The 19,081-nt window shown below is 54.2% G+C and overlaps 5 protein-coding genes across 5 annotated transcripts; 2 read left to right on the top strand and 3 right to left on the bottom strand.

The window, feature by feature from the left end:
* Positions 1–870: 870 nt before the first annotated feature.
* On the bottom strand, positions 871–2,094 carry MAM_03624 (uncharacterized protein; the record flags this gene model as incomplete). Its single annotated transcript, XM_040822423.1, has 3 exons — positions 871–1,317; positions 1,386–1,958; positions 2,017–2,094. The coding sequence occupies 3 exons, from the start codon at positions 2,092–2,094 to the stop codon at positions 871–873; spliced, it is 1,098 nt and encodes a 365-aa protein (XP_040679566.1).
* A 2,017-nt stretch (positions 2,095–4,111) lies between these two features.
* Positions 4,112–6,501, top strand: MAM_03623 (uncharacterized protein; the record flags this gene model as incomplete). Its single annotated transcript, XM_040822422.1, has 2 exons — positions 4,112–4,717; positions 4,768–6,501. The coding sequence occupies 2 exons, from the start codon at positions 4,112–4,114 to the stop codon at positions 6,499–6,501; spliced, it is 2,340 nt and encodes a 779-aa protein (XP_040679565.1).
* A 1,217-nt stretch (positions 6,502–7,718) lies between these two features.
* Positions 7,719–11,134, bottom strand: MAM_03622 (Mediator of RNA polymerase II transcription subunit 14; the record flags this gene model as incomplete). Its single annotated transcript, XM_040822421.1, has 3 exons — positions 7,719–9,117; positions 9,180–10,366; positions 10,430–11,134. 3 exons carry the CDS (start codon positions 11,132–11,134, stop codon positions 7,719–7,721), a joined length of 3,291 nt encoding a protein of 1,096 aa, XP_040679564.1.
* A 1,146-nt stretch (positions 11,135–12,280) lies between these two features.
* On the bottom strand, positions 12,281–14,074 carry MAM_03621 (Glucose-6-phosphate 1-dehydrogenase (G6PD); the record flags this gene model as incomplete). The annotated part of the gene is made up of 5 exons (XM_040822420.1): positions 12,281–12,396; positions 12,455–13,394; positions 13,470–13,814; positions 13,898–13,918; positions 14,006–14,074. 5 exons carry the CDS (start codon positions 14,072–14,074, stop codon positions 12,281–12,283), a joined length of 1,491 nt encoding a protein of 496 aa, XP_040679563.1.
* A 2,170-nt stretch (positions 14,075–16,244) lies between these two features.
* On the top strand, positions 16,245–17,094 carry MAM_03620 (Ribosomal protein L35A; the record flags this gene model as incomplete). The annotated part of the gene is made up of 5 exons (XM_040822419.1): positions 16,245–16,269; positions 16,373–16,382; positions 16,619–16,714; positions 16,796–16,896; positions 16,997–17,094. 5 exons carry the CDS (start codon positions 16,245–16,247, stop codon positions 17,092–17,094), a joined length of 330 nt encoding a protein of 109 aa, XP_040679562.1.
* Positions 17,095–19,081: the final 1,987 nt, after the last annotated feature.

Here is a 19,081-nt window from a genome sequence, read left to right as displayed (position 1 = left end):
CGGGGATTTAATTGATACATGAGACATATGTGGCTAACGAGGCGAAGACTGCTCCGTACTCCGTACAGAGAGACCAGTATCGCTAGCCAGGAAAACTGTGCGTCATGGTCACACCTGGCCTACGTACTTTGGCATTGCTTCTTCCATTCAAGCCACCCTCTGCGCTGGGCCCCTTGATCGCGGGCCTTGGCGCCTCGCGTCGACCCAACCAAGCGTGTGACAGCGGAGCATCCTGGACCCTCCCCGTCTCTGCGTGCTTGCCGCACTTCGGCCGAGGCCTCTGTCGGCGGCGCGGAAGATCCAGGACCGTGAGACACTCCCTCCGCTCAACGGGGCTGCGTTTGTCAAGTCGGACGTGTCGGGACGCGGCTCACTTGTGACGGCAAGGCTGGCCGATGTAGTTACGTGCTTCGGGATTGGCAGTCAGTTCCGAAACCTAGTTGACACTATGCGCTTTCGAGACGTAACAGCGGCTGGCGGAAGACGCGAACAAGTCACAGAGGGCTGGCCTTGACCCGTCTCGAGAGCCAGTCATTGCCGTCGTCCTCACCTTGCGCCTCTGCATCCACGACAAAAACCGCGAGAAACAAACGCGCCCCGGGGCGTCTTTCATCCTGCCATCCGTTGCCACGCTCATGGGGGGCAAGAAGAAGGAAAAGGGTCCTTGGAGGAATTAATTTTGTGCATCTTCTCCGTTTTGAACCTACATCTCGGCCCTACAAGCCGTCTTTTGAAACTTGTCTAATCGAATACTAATTTGAGTGCCTGCTTGGGCCATGTATCGCGCTGACTTGAATTCGGCAGTGCAACGTTAAAGTCCTCGCAACTCAGACCATGGAAGCAATCCCTCCCCTTTTCCGCCATGCACTCTCAGTCGTCACGTATGACGCCCGGTCCCTCAGCAACGGCCCTGTTGATCTGGCTATCCACAGTCAGTCTGGTGTCTGCCGGCGCCACCAGGACGGCCAAGGCGGACCTAAAGTCGGCCCTTCCCAGCAGTAACTGGCCATCTAGCTCCCTGTTGGACGCGACGATAACCGTCTTCTCCGTCTCAGTGAACTCATCTAGAGCAATGAACAAGTTGCAATTCGTCTCTGGTTCACCCGGGAATAGACTGCGCACGATGGCGTCGCATTCAACGGCGGAGGCTCCGAGCAAGGCGGGCGGCACTTGCGGTGCTGATTCTTGGAAATTGCCCGCTTTGCCCGAGTGAAATGGTGCTTCTCTCAGGGAGGTGACAAAGGCCATGTGGGGTGTGGCGGTTTCTTCGTCGCCCCAGTCCTGATCGTAAGTCTCTTCCAGGAACTGGTTCAGAGTCTGGATAACTGCCCAATTAGCCGACGTGGTGATGCAGAGTTATGCGAGCAACGTGCCTTGAGGCTGACTTTTGCGGTTTGGAAGATGGGGATGCAGGGAGGGTCTGTGTCTCGACCTTCTGCATCTCCATCTGTGCCCCAGTCTTGATGGGGAGGGTAGTCCCCCGTGTCTATGTGACTAGGTCTAGATCTAAACTCGTCTGCCCTCTGTTTGCTCCAAACTCCACCGATCATGGTGGCCTCGTTTCGCAAGTCGCGCACGACTTTTGTAAGCTGATTCTCGGAGGATGCTTGGATGGCTGCGAGGGCGTCGGCGGCTGAAGCCAGCTCGCACCGGAAAGCGATGTGGATGTCATTGCTCTCCTCTTCCTCACGTCCATCTACTGCGATCTGGCAAGTCGTTCCATCATCGTCTGTAGTGTCGTCGAGAATGACAAAGGATTTGTGACTGATGTGGCCATAGTCTCTCGACTTGACCGCATCCATGAATTCGCAGAGACAGTCGTGTGCATCTGGAATGTCCTCAGTGAACGGGCTTATGAACGACTCAAGCCTGTCGTCATCTCGATTCGTTATCAGCTCCCAGAGATCCCTCTTGGCCACCAGTACGAGTTTGTCGCCGGAGAGGAGGTCTCTCAAGATCTAGCAACCGTCATTTTCAGTCCAAACTTGGAGGGTTCAAAAGTTTAGTGCAGCAAACCTCGGCCTCAATGTCTGCCGTGCAGACAATTGGGAACCGGACGTCTGGGGTGGACTGGCTGGACGACGTGACAGCCATGACGGAGGAGATGCGGTGAAAATTGCCTGCAAGGGACGGCTCTTCCAACAAGGTCGGTTCGGAATGGGGATCCCAGTGGGCTTGTTGAGTGGTGTCAAGTTTGGCCGAGTCATCGAGCTCGAATGGGTTTAGCTGTCTGGCGTTTTGCACCAGAACTCAGAACAGTCGAGCGAGCGAGCCACGGCGCTTGAGTAAGGTGGAAAGCGCGACGCAGAGGTTGACATTAATGATGGAAGTGTCAAGTGCATATGTCATGTAGTTACATGTGTTATGTAACGCACGTACTCGGAACGTACTCACTAACTTGCTACCCCGGTGGACCATTCAGCACTCAAGTAGTCAATACTCCGTATACTTGAGTACTTAAGCATGTGTGCAGGTCATTGTCTGGTGACGATATTTTATGCAGGACAATGCAATGCACAATGCACCAGGTCGGTCTCGGCCGGTCCGGCTCTGCATCTTCCAGTCTGCATCTGCCACCGCCATCAATCAATCTTGCAAAAGCGGCACACGAACCGCGGTCAAAGATGAGAAGCACCACACTTCACGACGCGCCTCGAGGGTCTCGGCAAGCCGCTCCGATGCAGCTTGGTCAGAAGAACGTCAATATCAACTTGGTAGGTAGGGAGGCAGTCACCGATGTACACGGTTGGTGATGGCCGTTGGAACTTGATCTGTTGCACCAGAGACACGCCGGCAGCGTTACGGCGCCACCAGACTCTTTCTCTGCCGATGGCCGACTGACCCCCATTGCGTGTGGTAGTAGTCCAGGCGTTTGTCACGGATGCAGGGACGACTCGTGAGATACAGAAATCGTCACTCCCGACAAGGCGGATTAGGGTTAGCTTGGCTGCAGAGCCACCATCTGCCCGAGGATGCGTTGCAAGGTATTGCACGGCCTGGCTGGGCGGCCTTGACCCCGAGCCCGAGGCCAAGCCTGGGCCGGCCACGTTGATCAAGGCTCTGTCCTGCGCGGGCAAGGTGCCATGCCATGACGGCAAATTCCAAGAGAGAGCAAGACAAAGTTGGGCAGCGCCTGCGACTCTCGACTCCTGCGAGGCGCCAGCCTTGGCAGAATGTCTGACCATATGCTCAGACATGGCATAGTACTAATGTCGAAAGCGGCACGACGTTTCTATAAATAACCGCCATCTTCGCATACCTGGGGCTGGCCGGCTCATACACGACTATATCTCTCACGGCAACTGCGTTCAAGTAAACGTACGGAGCAAGGACAGCTACAACAATTTGCCAGTCACCGACACATCAGGCCGCTCCGCCACGGCTAGGGAACTTCCCGTCGTGTTTCAGCTGAACCAACGTGGCGTGTCGCATCCGAAAGGATGCCTTCGGAGCCCCTAGTTATTGGAAGCGGCGTGCACTGAGACTTGTCCACAAAGCAAAAGCTTAATGAGCCTGACTGCCGAGCTTTGGAAACCTTGGCTGTCTTCCCATCTATTGCAGAACGGGATGTGTGTCTGCCAACGCACCGCAAAAAGGAACGTCCACCCGCCCCGTTATCAAAAGTTGGTGCGGGTGCTGGAGTCCCATATTGTCCCACGCTGGCCTCGACCGCACGTACTCTGGAATGAATGTGATGGGCGTGGAACGGCTCGGATGTCTCCATCCATCGAGAGGGTGTCTGGGTCGAGGTGTCGTCAACACCAAACTCTGCCGTCTGTATTTGTGGCTATCCGTGCTCGCTTTATATGTCACGGGGTCTGCTCGCAATGTGGCGTCTGGACGCAGTGGTGGAAAGCCATCACCATCAGCTACGTGCTTGGTGATAGTTGCAACCCAAGAATAGCCCTGGTTGGAACCACGGTTGGGGAGGCTCTGTCCATGAGCCTGTCGCCACCACAGACTTGCCATTCACTCAGTTCGCGTCCCGCAGTCGCACATGTACGTCGGTCCCGGTTCTCGCACTCGCTCAGATGTTGCGTAGGCGGCTAGGGAATGACATATCTCCTGGGTTCTGCTGCACCCATGGGCAATGGGTTCTGCATCTCTTCCCATGTCTACGCAACGAGCGTCCAAAACAAAGGAACCTATCCACTGTCCTGGCCTGTCCACGCCTCCGCTTGCTGCTGCTGCTGCTGCCATCACGCACCTCAACATGTCCTGGGAGGCCTTTGGGCACGGCCAGAGCGTCGTCAGCTTTGTATCCGGTATCGTGACGGTGGTCGGCGCCGCGGCGGGATTGATCGCCGCCGGCCAGCAGATCAACAAGCGCAACTTTGAGAACAAGTTTGGGCCAACGCACTACGAGAAGGACTGGATGGGATACTTCGCCATGAAAGTGCCGCCCTGGTTCAAGGCCCTCGTGCAGCCGGTCCCTCAGCCGCCGAACCTGCCCGCCGTCTCTGGCTTGATAACGGCCGGGGACGACGGCATGTTCACGTCCTCCATGGTTGCGTGGATGCAGCCGGGCTACCAGAAGGTTTCTTGGCTGGCCCTCTACGAGGCGTTTTTCGTCGAGTACGCGTGGGACTGCTTGTGGACGGGAAAGGAGGCAGCTTTGCGAGACGAAGACTTTTCCGACTTTGTCGACAAGGCAAAGGAGGAAGTGCAGCGGAAGATTGAAAAGGCGGAATATGGAGACGCCAACGCCCATCCTCCGGTGAGCTTGCCGGCATGTCGTCGTCCTCTCCCGAGCTGACGTGTCAAAAGGTGTTGAGAGGCGTGCTGAGGTTGATGCGCTCTACTTACTTGCTGTTGGCCTGGGCCATCAGCCACGCCGTCTGTTCGACAGGATCAAGGGTCATTCATGCCATGTTCCCATGTCCGTCGGCCCAGACGGCGGCGGCGGCGGCCTCCGGACTCCGTGTCGAGACGATATCGCCGCTTCTCAGCGAGATACCCGTCATCGATCACCACCTCCTCTACTACAAGTGGGGACCTACGTCGACGAACTCAAAGACCATAGACCGTTGCAAGCGCGATGTCGAGGCGGGAAGCAAGGTCAAGCTGTCCCGGTGCGCTGGCCCGCTGCTTGTCAAGAGCCTACACCTCAAACGCTTCGAGACGTCTGTCTGGTCCTCGTACGACCGGGGCGGTTGGCCAGAAGACCGGAGAAAGCTCTGGACGTACAAGGGGAAGCCGTGCCTGGTCATCTTCCGACACGAGTTGGAGTCGTTGGCGGCCTTTCTCGGCATCCAGCTCAAGCTCCGCCGTCCTCGCCGACCCGAAGGCACCGGTGCATTCGGTGCCGTCTTGGTGTCGGAAGAAGACTCGTACACGCACATCCGGCTCATCTACGAACGCCCGGGGGGGCATGAGTACAAGCCGGCCGGGGGTTCTGGCTATTCGACGCTCTTCGCAAAACACATGGTGTGCGGATGTCTCCCTTTCGCGCACACCGTGTCCGAGGACCAGAGCATCGTGGTTCACACCGCCGTCGTCTCGGAAAAAACCAAACAAGACGTCAAGGCTGGTACGCCCTTCGACAGCCGCGGCGCGCCCCCGTCGGACGAATCCTTCCCTCCGCCCTTGTCGAATAGCGGCCTGGCCGTGACTGACTACTGCTTTCCGTATCCCGCGACCAGTAGTGGTGACGGGGAGCGCGAGTGTCAGGGCCCGGGGAGCTTGTCATTCATGGACGGGAAGCGGCAGATCGACGCCGGCACGTGGAGTGATGCCGTTGCCGGCGTCGCATTCGGAGGGCTCGTGCCCATGGCAACGAGTCCGCTCATCGACATAGTTGCGTACGTCGTTGGCGGCAGGGTAGAGAAGGAATCGGAGCTGTCTGCCTTCTGGCGCGTCATGACGGACATCTGCGAACATGCCAAGAGAAGGGTCCCCGGGGCGGCGTCCATTCCTCTGTTCGGCTCCGCGTTCGATTCCATCGCGCAAGCCAGCTACTGCACACCAGCTTCGTTCCACGACCTCTTCACCGGCGCCGCGAATGTAGACGAAGTGGTTTGGGTCCTGAGCTTGTACACGACCATGCTCGAGTATCTCATGGCCGCCATTGCGCCGGGGCAGGAAAACAGAGACGCAGACGCAGAGCCGCAGCCGCAGACGCAGACGCAGCAGTCGCCAGTACAGCTAGTGTTTGAAGCATGCGTCGCGGAAATATCTCAGCAATATGAGGCCGCAGTCAGAGCCACAGACGAAGGAACTGCCTCTGGTGACCGGTCGAGCACAACCGTGACGGCGGACCAAGAGACGGAAATCGAGACGACGCTAAAAGAAATAAGTGACAAGCTCAAGAATAATGAGGACATTACCGTGCAGGACTGCGGCAGGGTGGCGAGATGCATCATCATGGCCTGGGCAAGGCTCGTCAAGACTGTCTCCTGGGAGAAGGAGGAGAAGAAGAAGAAGGAGAAGAAGAGGGATGCCCACGCGGGCTACGTGGTGCCTCCGACCAGAGACCTGCCGTATATAGCTGCATGGGAGTAGTCCAGTTCTTCCCTCTTGACCCTTTGCGTCTCTTGCCACGAGTCCACGACTACTGCTGCCATCTGTCTGACTTGCCAAAGACGCCGTCGCAGAGAAGTCTTCGGCAACGCAGCCAAGACAAGAGTAGGTGACGGCGGGAGTGTGTATCTGTATGCGCAGAAGACGAGCTGCACTCACATTTCACACAGTCACGCGTACAGGCAGAAGCCGCGGCACGCTGGTCCACGCATCCCATTATTCAGTCATCTCTGCTGTGGCACTCTTAGTCAAAAGAGCGTCTGGCGACAAGAGCCCCTCGACCCCTCGGCATCTATTACATCAAGAATTCCCCAGTGTATATTGTGTTATTTGCTCCGCGAAATTGTCGGGACCGGCCAAGGTGAATCGGTGCAAGACCCAAATGCTAGTCAATTCTCTAGTGCCTATCCATGAGCCATTGGTCTGCAGGTGCAAATAAGCTATCGCGCAAGAGAGTGAAACCAGGCCGGCGATCAACACACTTACTTGCTACAACCCAAGTCGGTGCTCTACTCGACCATGACCACGTCTCGTGCGCCATCTCTCGTCGCTCAAGCATCGCGAACACAGCCTACAGAGAGGCCTACGTCTAGTGAGTGAGTCCAAAGCCTGCATGCTCCAAGTCCCGAGACTCCTGCCAAGCACGTCCCTTGATCCTTTATACATCGAGTGTCAGACCCAAAGTTTGCCTGGAAAACTCCCAAACCCCTCCGTCTCTCCGGATACACCGCAACCTCCACATGGACACGTCTACAAATGCTCCCCCTCGCCGGGGCATATCGTCAGAGACGCCACGCCACGTACCTCCTCTACCACGCAAGGGCAAGAAGCACACGGCATACTCGGCTCGTATCCGACTGCCCGTCAGTACAGACCACCGTCCTCTATCCTCCATCCTCCAGCGTTCTGTACTCGACACGGTCGAGCATCACCATCACCATGGAGAGGGAGAGAGAGAGAAGCACAAGTGCCAGTGACCGCTGCTATATTTCAGCTACATATCCCCGCTCCTCCAAACACAGCGTGGTATTCTAACTCCGCCAACCCATTTTATATCGAGGTATCATTAAGCGTAGCATGCAAAATCCTTTTTGAGGAAGAAGAGACATCCGCTGGCTCGCATTGCGGCGGAAGCGAAAAAAAAAAAATAATCAAATGATACCGGCAAGGCCGCACCCCTACGCTGTCCCCACGGTCGTCTATTCCAGAACAACTACTTCGTTGCCCTGCGCCGCGCCGGCTCCCCTGCTTATCGCGTTCCGAACAGCCTCGTCCACGGCCAGCAACATGTGGACGACGCCGCTTTGCGGAGACCCAGCCGCGCCCGTGCAGAGGCCGATCCAATCCTCGCCTCGTTGGTTCCAGACCCGTTGCAAGGCTGTGGAAACGCCGTCCTGGGCGTCTGTTTTGGCGTCGGAGCGCCAAACGTGCCACCATGCCTGGCTACGACGGGGCTGCATCTTGACTTCCAGCCGGACGGGGTGCGTGAGCGTCTCGGGGTCCGACGTGATGGTGTATTCGACGCTCATCCATGCCACCGTCTTCATGGAGAACTCTATGCGGCCCTGGCCGGCGGCCTGGATTGGCTCCCACTCGGTTTCCATCTTGTCAATGGCCTGGAGGGCGGGCAGTGACGCGGGCAGCCACGCAGTCAACACGCCAATGCCGCCGTCACTATTGACCAGCTGTCTCATCAGGTCGAGTACTCGGAGGTGGGGGTTACCCTTCTCGATTTCGATGTCAATGTCGTCGTTGGACAGATCTAGAACCACACGCCACCGCTGGGGCTCGTCTTCCATAACCTGGTCTTCTTCTTCTTCTTCTTCTTTCGTCTCTTTCGTCCTGAGCTCGCTGTAGTAGAACGTGATTTGCCGTAGAGTCACTGATTCGGTCGTAATGGTGCCGCTGGCACTCTCGAGTGCCTCCAAAAAGTTGACGAATCGGTCAATGGCCTTGATTCGTGACTTGAGCGTGTCGAGTATGGGCTTGCCTACTGCGCGTTGAATACGCAGAGCAAACTCGCGTCGTCTAGGATTGTAAGATACATCGCGGTCCGCGAGACCGTCAAGCGAGGCAAACCTCGAGGGTTTCCTAACCTTGAGGATCGCTTCCGACGTGCAGATCAGCTCGTTTTCCTCGGTTCCGTCGTGGCCATTTTCGGCCTTGGATAGACATCTTATGCCCCTGAAAGTAATGCTGACAATGTTGTCTGCCCATGCTTTCTTTCGCACCGACGTAGCACCCGAGGCTTGTTGGATCAGCGATAGAAGCCCCATGTCACCAGGCTGCCCTTCGCTGTTGGACAACCCGTCCTTGTCCGCCTTGCTTTGGTCAAAGACCATGGAGGGAAACAATGCGGAAAGCGCCACGTCGGTTGATGGCAGACGCGCTGTTTGAGCGAGGCACAAATCAAACTTATGACTCGACCTGGTCTTAATCTTCTGTCGATGCAATTCTCTGATGTCGACTGCCTGGGCAATGATTCCTGTGGTCAAGAATGACAAATTCTCCCAGAAAGTGTCTGACAAGTCTGGGTAGCCGTTGTTGAATGGTAGTTTTGCCTGGAATCGGAGTGCTTTGTTTGTCTCATTGGGATTGCTGTCATTCTCATTAGTCTCCGGGACAGGTCACAGGGCGAGGAGTGGGAAAGGAGAGCTCACGACTCGAGCAGCCACCATTCGTCGCCATTTAGGCTCAACACAACGACCACAACCCAGTTTGAAGCCCATCCGTCCTTCTGCAAGCAGATGACGCGAGTCCAGTCTCGCACTCTGATTGCCAGTTTGAGTTCTTCCGCCGCCATTGGTGGTTTTCTGAGACGCCAACCCATCAAAGTTGCCCTACGGTGTAACTCATCCTCCATGATTGCACAGCGAAGAGCCTCCAGGCAGTTGAGACCATCCTCCGCGGGATTCCTTCCCATGTTAAGCTGGTGTTCAGGCTGCATGGTAAACCTGGAGGGCGGTTTCAGAGCGAACACGCCCGTCATGGGTTCGACAAGCATTGAAATTTGTCCGCTGTGTCCTACTTGCGTCGTCAAACTCGAAAACGCCGGGTCCGTACTCGAAACTCGAAGAGCCATGCTGGCCTCGCGGCTCTTGAATCGTGCCGCTGTAAAAAGCTTGTCGCGTATGCTGCTGAGGATGTGTTCGATGTGTCGAGCAATGACATTTGTTAGTAATGCTTCTGCCGAGAGCTCATTCACGTCAAACCTGATCTCTCCTCCTTTCACCTCCTTGTTGTCGCGGTACCACTTCGCCACCAGTCGGCTTGTTGACGATATGTCCTCTTTACTGTTGCTTGAGCGATTACTGTTGACTGCAATCAGGATCCAGCTCTTGGACCCCATGGTTGTAGACCGTCCCGTCCAGTATTGGATTGAAAGCGCCCGGTTCAGAGGTTCAACGTTTAGTGTTCCTATCCAGGAGGTGCGACTTAGTTGCGTGGCTTGTCTTTTCAGTTCATTAATCTTGGTCGTCAACACCAGCTCGTGGAGAAACTGGTAGCAACCGTGGAGACCCTCTTTCCCAAGGACATCATTGACGCAGTTTTCGAGATGATTTCGTAATGATTCAGGGATCGATGAAGCTGCCGGTTTAAAAGCGTACCGAAAGTCAATGAACCAGAATTGCTTCTCGAAATCCTCATCCGCAATGGTCAAGTCAACTTCGAATTCGCCGTCAACCTTGAAAGTAACTCGTCCAGATCCGATCTCGTAGTTACGAAAATGATACGGGATCTTGTCAAAGTCCTCAAGGTTGAGCCTCAATGACAGCAATGTGTTTAACTCGTTCACCCACTTCAGCTGAACTTCCGGTGTTAGATGGGGGGGTTCGATATACCCAAGCTATCAAGCCCGATTAGTCGCCATCCTGTCAAATCGCACGAATCAAGGATTGTTTCAACTTACATCAGGCATCCAAGGAGCACTCCCGGTAGAGAGTACTTGGAGGGCCGTCTTTAGATCCGGACTCGGCATGCGGGCAAATGCGAGGTCCCGTTTCACATTAACCATCTCGTCGAGAGCAGCGTCGTAGAGGATCCTTTGCTGATCTATGTGAAACTTGAGATCGATAAGTTTGCTGACAAGATGGGCTTTCCTGCTCCATTCTGTGATGACGAGGGCCTTGAGCCACTTTCCATGCCATTCTTGCGCAAAGTTGGTCAGTGCACCCTTCTTTCTCAGGTTTTCTGCCGAGCTATCGTCTGGTGCGCTGGATGAAAATGATGAAGTGCCATTCGCCGCCGCCTGCGGGAGCGGCATCTTGGCCATTTCGGCGATTTTGTCTTGGAGAGCATTGTGTGAGGTCTGCGCCAGGCGCGTGAGAAGAAGTGATAAAGGGACAAATCCTTGGGTGATATGTACAATTTCGTCGGGGAGGTCGTTCATGCGGTTTGTCATTTTTTCGGCATCTCCGTTTCGATAGCATTCTAGCGATCGTGATTCGTCGTTGCCGTTGATAGTTCTGGCACTGCCATCTGTCGCCGCAGCATCGGAAGCTTTCTCCTTGGGGAATCCTGCGCCCTGCACAACGCCATTGGCACCGTTAACACCATTCATGGAGGAGTCCCTATCATGATCGGTGCGCGTGCCATTATGGCCGCTCGATTCCATTGTGATGACGCCGGGCATTTACCCTCCTCCAACGGCCCGCCTCTCCGGGAACAGTTTCCACAGCCGTCGCCCGTGACAACTTCGTTAGGCAGACGTTTGTGGTTGGACGTCGTGAGGAAATGGTACCGCCGACCATGGGGGCTGAATTCGGTTATTGCAGAGGTTAGCGCAAGAGGCGCATGCTCTCTGGGACTCCCGTCCCACGCAGTGTCCGGCGTAAGGCGCTAAAGCACGTGGAAGCGTCGCATGAAAGGAATCGAAAGCCCTTTGGCTATTTGACAGTCCTATATCCAAAGGAAAGAGAGCGGTCTCCGGCGGCCGTATGGTTTATGATCGCGTGTTGAGGTCGTGAACCCGAAACAAAGATCTCGCCTCGAAGACTCGGGAGGGTGACAAGGGGAGGATTGACGCGGCTGGAGGATGGATATCGTAGAAGGCTGTAGTATTGATACTTGATACAAATACAAGTTGATATGCTGACTCCGGTGTTCCCTTTTTCAAGGGATGCGATGACGTTTTAGGTGATGCAACGCGCGATTGCGGCGATTCTGACTCTGACGGGGACGAAGTGGTGATGCGGTCATGGCAGCTACGGTTCTGCGCTTCTGGCACAAGGCCGGGTCATGTGAGAGCAGGTGCACGAGCCACATTTTCCGTTCTTGGGCGTCTTGGTTATTACATAATCCGTCTCTTTGGGTGGCATGTGGAGACTCCTGTCGGCAAAGCTAAACGCCAAAGAGGAAATCTTTCCAGCGACCACCCAGATATTGAGCCATCCATGGTCTCTTATATTTTTAAACACACAACATGCAGTTCAAGAGTCTACAGTTTAGCCAGTTCTTTGCGCCAAACTACCATGAGCTGAAATTGAAAATGTTTTGCTCTATTTATCCGGCCGGTCCCCATCCGCTGGTGGACATTAAGTACCGACAAGCGCCACAAAGCACTCCTTTTGTTTCATTTGCCGTCAATAAAGCCAGCCAGCCACCTTAAAAAAAAGCCGACTTCCAAAGAGCGAGTGGGTCCCATTCAAAACATGACTCTTTGAGCATTGCCGTTCAGCTGACAAGAAATTAGCTGGCAATTCCGTAGAGGTGAAAACGTTTCTAAAATAGCACAAACATGGTCAACGACGGTATCAACGACTTACAACTTGTTTGGTGGGGCAGCCGTAGTCGTGGGCCATTGGTAGCCGGCGGCATCACTGAATTTATAGCCGTAAGAAGCAGTGAAATCATCAAGAACCGCAGGACCACGTGAGCCTAAGCATAACCGGCATCAGTCTATCCAGTCCTAGTAGAGTGTCGGGGCTCAACATACCGTATGGATACTCCATAGGGATAATTTCCTTGTTGTCATCCAGGTAGTGGAGCAGGGGGGTGAAAATGCGCCAGCTAGCATCCAGCTCATCGTCGCGAACAAAATTGGAGTGGTCGCCCTTGAGACAGTCCAGGACCAGAGATTCGTAAGCCTCGGGAATCTTGAGATCCGAGAATCGTCGTCGGTAAGTAAGATCCAGCTCGGTAACCACAGTCTGCATGCTCAGACCAGGCAGCTTCGAGTTCATCTTAATGTACACACTCTCGTTGGGCTGTATGCGCATGACCAGCTCGTTTCGGGGGATGTCCTTGAAGATACCAGAGGTGACGTCCTTGAACTGGATTCGAATCTCGGTCTTTTGCTCGTTCAGGGCCTTGCCGGCCTTCATGATGAAGGGAACGCCGTCCCAGCGCTCGTTCTTGATGTACGCGACCAAGGCACAGAACGTGGGGCATCTCGAGTCTTTGGGAACAGTGTCATCTTCCTTGTATGAAGGTTTGCTGCCGTCCAGCGACTTTCCGTATTGTCCAATAATTACATTCTTGGGCTCGATGGCAGGAATAGCACGCAGGACGCGTACTTTCTCGTCACGAATATCTTCCGAGTCAAATGATATGGGACGCTCCATGGCCAAGAGGGTCAAAACCTGCAGCAAATGGTTCTGCATGACGTCCCGAATAATGCCAAACTCATCAAAGTATCCTCCACGGCCTTCTGTGCCGAATGGCTCCTTGAAGGTGATTTGAACATTGTCGATGTGGTGTCGATTCCAAGTTGCGCCAAGAAAGGAGTTACCAAATCTGAGGATGAGAATATTCTTGACCATTTCCTTACCAAGGTAATGGTCAATACGGAACAACTCCTCCTCCTTCCAGTCAGGTTGGAGTGACTTTTGCAGTTCACGGGAGCTTGCAAGATCCTTGCCGAAAGGTTTCTCGACCTGAAACAGCCCCAGTCAGAAGGCAATGCATCATGGTTGGCAATGGAGAATTGGCTGGGGAACAAATCGACGTACAATAACCCTGGCAATGCCCTTGGGCGGGTAGCAGCACTTCTTCAAATGCTGTGAAACAATTGTGAAAACGCTAGGAGGAAGAGCCATGTAAAACAATCGGTGAGTCTCGGGGCGGCCATCTTCAATTTCGGCCAGGTGGCTGTTGAGGTTTTCAAAAGATTCGTCCTTGTCGTACTGGCCCGAGATGTAGGAGCAAAGGCCCAGGAAACGCTCGAGCTGCTGCTCAATCTCCTTGGTAGGGGTTTTGATGTACGACTTGATGCGCTTGAGATACTCGTCATGGTCCATCTTGGTGCGCGCGTATCCGATGATTCTCGCGTCCTTGGGCAGAAATTGATTTCGATACTACTGCCGGTTAGCACAACAGACGCCGGTGGTTCAACTGAGCCCGATGCACGAGGCCACAGCTCGAAGAGACATCTGCTCACCAATCCAAAGAGCGCTGGGTACTAAAGGACAGAGGCAGGCAGGCTCGTTAGCGCAAACGTCACGACAGGACATGGACTGGATTCTTTGGGGACAATACGAGGCCCTACCGTCTTCTTCTTGGCCAAATCGCCCGACGCGCCCAGCACGACGATGGACGTATTTTCCTTCAGCTCCATGGTTCTGCTGTATGTCGGCGACGAGGGTCAGTACAGTACAAGACGCGCGACAAGAGGGAGTGGGAAGCTCGGAGACAACGTCCTCCCCCACCCAAAAAGAGCTCCCCAGCAGTGCAATGGTGGGGTAGGTGCGGTCATAGCTCGTAGGATGCGCTGGAACCCAGCACTTGAGAGGGCAGTACACAAGGGACGTACGCGGTGTGGTCCATGATGAGCTCTGCAACTCGCACCAGGCGACAGAGATTTCGACGGCTCCAAAGATAGAGTGGAAAAGGAGCACGGCGACGGTCGGAGAATCGAGGATCAGCCCGGGCTCAATAGGAGGGGCGCAGGTGAAGGAGGGGGAGAGGCGAAGCAAGTGTTTCGGAGGAGATGATGAAAGATGTCAGGCAGTGGATTCGGACTACAGCGGAACAGAGGACCCAGACAGGCCGGGTATGGAGTTAAAAACGAAGTTGACCTCAGCTCCTGTGGGCGGCCCCAGGGGCGGGCCAGGGTATCTTGGGCCTTGGCAAGCTTGCCATTGCCCTACACTGGCAAGTTAAAAGTAAGTACCAATTAACTAGTAAGTCGAGCTCCTGCCAGTCGAGCCAGCTCGATTCAAAGCAACCATTAGGCCAGTCACCTGGTGCAACCCGAGCCCAGACGCCGTGCTCCGTAATAGCGCCTTGTTATTACGGCTGCATGACACAGCATTTTGCGCATCATCACTTCATCAAAACCCTCCGCGTCCGGTCCTGTCTCACGCAGTGACTTGGTGCTGATGAGACGGCTGGCTGATGACGGACAAAGCGGGGCAGCGTGGTGCATTAAGTCTCAATCCTACTTAAGTACTCGGTACGGAACCGTCTCGTATAAAGTACTCCGTGATACAAACTTACGAACCTACTTGAGTAGGTACCTAGGTAGGTACCTAGCACCGCAAGTCCCCAAACGTTCCCCTCAAAGCTCAATGCGGAGGGCATGGAGCGACCCAGGTACGTAAGTAAGTACATTAAGTACTTGAGGTTCCCCTCACCCTCGTCTACTCGAGTACCAATTAATATTTGCACCTCTGCCACTTTCTGCATCTGCATTTGATTTGAAGTGCTCAAAAGATGCTACGGTAGGATTCTTCCACTTGCCCGTTTTGCGCCATGCAACCTACTTAAGTACCATCAGCCCGGCGCGACTCGCTGCAGACATTGAGCTTGCACCAGGGGTCAGCTCGTACGAGACTCCGAGCCTTCCGAGTTTGCGCCTCCACTTGCACTCGTCCACTTGATCATCACGATTCACGGCCCTCGGAGTGTGTACCTAGGTATAAGTATGTAACCGTCTCCTGTAGTTCTGCCAAGAAGCTCAGGGCCAACTTGGCTTTGAATGATGGAGTTTGAAATGCATATCTCAAATATTGGTCTGTTCACCCACTCCTAGTAATTCATATCCACGCTGCGCATGCCAAGGCTTGCTGTTGCTACGTACTAGCTGATGTCATGGACGTGCGTACATATAGAAATACTATCAGACCCTGTTTTCTGCTCATCCGTCAACTTCTTTTTTTCCAGTGCATATTTTCCAGCAATAGAATCTCTTTCAAGATTCTGTCTGTCGCCCACAACTTTGCACAATCCTTGTCCCCGACAATTTCAATCGTGCGTCGGCGCAAGCCAGTATTCATCCAGGCCGTCATCTCCAGCCCACTAGACAAGATATCTCAGCACATAATAAATGACCCGGGAAAGAACCTCTCATTGCTCCTCTCGATTCCATCGCAGTCTCTGGAGGTGAAGGTTGATAGTTGATGGGGGCTATGGTGACTAGATTTATGTCCGTCTATTCCCACCGCGTCTCTTGCACCTGCAATGCGTTGATGATGTTCACTTCGCGAGTGGAGTGAGTGGCTAGGCGTAGCCCATGTGGCGGTGCAACCTTCCGCCACCAGGCTCTGCGCGCAAAACTGAAGATGCTGCCCTAATGACCCACGTGATCTGGAGGGCACAAATTTTCGTCCTAGTGACACCACACACCATTATCGCATCCACTCCTCCTCAGCCGAGCATCACGACACAACGACGTGCACAAACAACCAGGGAAAGGTCTTTTAGATAAGACAGTTTCCACCTACTCTTTCATTGTATACTTTGTTTGTTTGGGAAGGTGCTATAACGATACAAAATAATCAGCCAAGATGCCTTCCGAGAGCGGTCACAGACGTGAGTTTCCATTCAATCCTTTTCCTGGCTGAACGAAAGCCGTCGCATTTTGGCGAGGCCCAATCCAGAAGTCAGACCTTTCGCTTACAATGCCACTCGATAGTATACGTCAAGTGAGTAGTCCCTGATGCGATGATGGCCGAATACGAAACATGAATCTTTGCGGTCGGTCGGAAACTGGGAGTTGCACGACTCGACGTCGATGGAATCATTATTTTATTTTTTTTCCTTTTTTGCCGCGTTGGGCCGTGCAACACCCTGGTCGAAGCCCGACTTGCACCACGCTGTGCTGATGGGAATGAATCCCACGACAGAAACGCAACACTCTGCTGACGGCTTGTCGAATTAGGGGACGTCACCTGAGCTACCAGCGCTCCCGTCACGTCACCAGCCCTGGCACCAGCCTGATCAAGATCGAGGGCGTCGACGACACCTCTGCTGCGAAGTAGGTCGCCCGCGAACACCCACTGCCGTGAAGTGGTGGAATTCGGCGTACTAACAGTTGCCCTTTTTTTTTTACTCGCAGCTTCTACCTCGGCAAGAAGGTCGCCTACGTCTATCGCGGCCAGAAGGAGATCCGCGGATCCAAGATCCGCGTAATCTGGGGCAAAGTCACACGGCCACACGGTAAATTTGCACCTTCCCCTCCCCGCGATGTTCCTGTCAAAGTCAGCTCGTCTTCACAGTACACTCCGACTAATGCGGTTTTCTTCCTTTCCTGTCACAGGCAACTCTGGCGTTGTCCGTGCCAAGTTCTCCTCTCCTCTGCCCACCAAGTCTTTCGGCGCCTCAGTTCGTGTCATGCTGTACCCTTCTTCGATATAAGTGCCAGGATTCGGAATGGAGTTGGTAGTGGGGACGGTTCTCATTTGGCTGCATTGGTCGAGGCAAGGATAAAGAGCATATTTGCCTTGGTTTAAGGCATTCCATTCCAAAGGAAAAAAAAAAGACTTCCAAAACCTCGAAATACCCGAACCTTCTTTTTTCCGTCCAACCTTTGCTCGGGGACTTGATTTTTGTACCCTGTGTCTGCATGACGTGAACGCGCGCCCGTGGGATTCGAGCTGAAATATCGACACTTTGTCTCACGACCGATAGTAGCCACGGTTTCTGTTGACGCTGAAACTTGGGTGCGTTTCTTGGTCACCGTCGGCGTCGTTGGCCGATCTGGTGCTGTTTGGTGAAACAATGAGCTGATGATGTCGGGAAATGCTCTGGGAGGAGGCGAACCCGTCGACCAGGCCATGTATGACCCGTCTATATCGGAGAGTAGTTGGCTGTACTGCCCGCCGGGCCAGTCAAGGGCTGCTCGGAGTCACAATCTGGACAAACGGTTGGTTGCTCATTCAGCATTATGCGTTGAGAGCCCCGTTGCTGTCAATTAGGCGTGGGGTGGCAAACCGACGGATGAGACCGCGTTGAAAGCACGGTGAACTATTGTACCGCCGTCCTGGCCACGGAGTGCGTCAGACGTATATCAACTTGGAAGTCATTTTAAGCATGGCTAGCTACCCTGGACCCCTGCGCGCGATCAGCCTCTCCGATAACTCCATGACATCAAGTCGTCCCTCGCGTCGCCCCCGTGTCCGTAATCGCGCTGGTGAGGCGGCTGTTGCGCAGTTCCGATATCAATCACTGGCTGCATTGTCTGGACTGTGGTATATTGGCAGCCATGAGCTTGTGGGAGGGTGCGGGACGGCGCTTGGACACTAGAGATGTCTGTGATGAGCTGTGTGATCACCGGGCGCCATGGGTCGCGCATTCAGTGCCAAAGTATTATTCTGCTTGGTGCCTACTTGAGTACCTTAGGTAGGTATCTGGTGGGTTTAATACCGGCTATGCCAATGTCAGTGCTGTAAGTTATTGTCATTTGTGAAGATTGAGGAAGATGCTCGTCTTACAGCTTGCTTGCATCGACATCATTGGAGGATATGATAGTTGGTAGACATGGCCTGTGTACGTACAGATAGAGGATCCAAGGCATGGTGCTTGGCTTTACTCATTCTGAGCCATTGTACGGGTGGGTACATGGTAACATGGGTGTAGGGTAGCCGTGTAGCGCCCGTATTTGACCAAAAATAACAGGACCAAAGTCGGCCACAATCGGCATTCCACGACATTGGGCTCGCACGGAACAACCTAGCGATGGCGATCAATTGATTGATGGCGAAAGGATGATGGTTTTGATGCAGGTTTGGCGTCAACTTTACTATCAAGTGGCTGTGGGGTGATCCCGCCCAACACCAAGCAGGCGCGCGGTCCTACCGTCGCGGGATGCCGGAACGACAAATGCAGTTCTGTTTGGATAACTTGGCGAATAACTGCTGTCTGGTTAGTCCGTCGATGGGCCGATAACACAACGGGAAGTATGGGCTTGGCCAATGGTGGCTTGGTGGCGAACCGCATTGGTGTCAAAAAGGACAGAGTCGGGTAGCCCGCCATCCCGCACAATTAATTATTCAAACCACAGTCGTGAAACCCTGGCCCGAGTTTGCGACGTGCGCTGGGGACAAAGGAGATTTACACAGGGACTGACTTATTAGCTTGGAAGCAAAATACCTGCTGGACCTACCTGGGTACCTTGGCACCTACCTACTTAAGTAGACAATATAGGTACTTACAGACATCTTGCCAGGTACCAGGTCGTAGTTGTGGTTGCTGCGACAGCGCGACGCTGGTTTGCAGATTTTTTTGCCTTCAATTGAAAACGATTGTCCGGGCTAACAACACGAGCCACGGCGTCGCAGAGGCACGTGTTTATTTCCGGAAGCATCGCGGGTCAAGATTTGAAGCCAAGGTGGTGGCGCCGGCG

The sequence above is a fragment of the Metarhizium album genome, assembly GCF_000804445.1.
Source record: "Metarhizium album ARSEF 1941 chromosome Unknown scaffold_7, whole genome shotgun sequence".
Classification (NCBI taxonomy): Eukaryota; Fungi; Ascomycota; class Sordariomycetes; order Hypocreales; family Clavicipitaceae; genus Metarhizium; species Metarhizium album.
The sequence above is the reverse complement of the archived record's forward strand: the minus strand, read 5'-3'. Positions and strand labels throughout refer to the sequence as shown.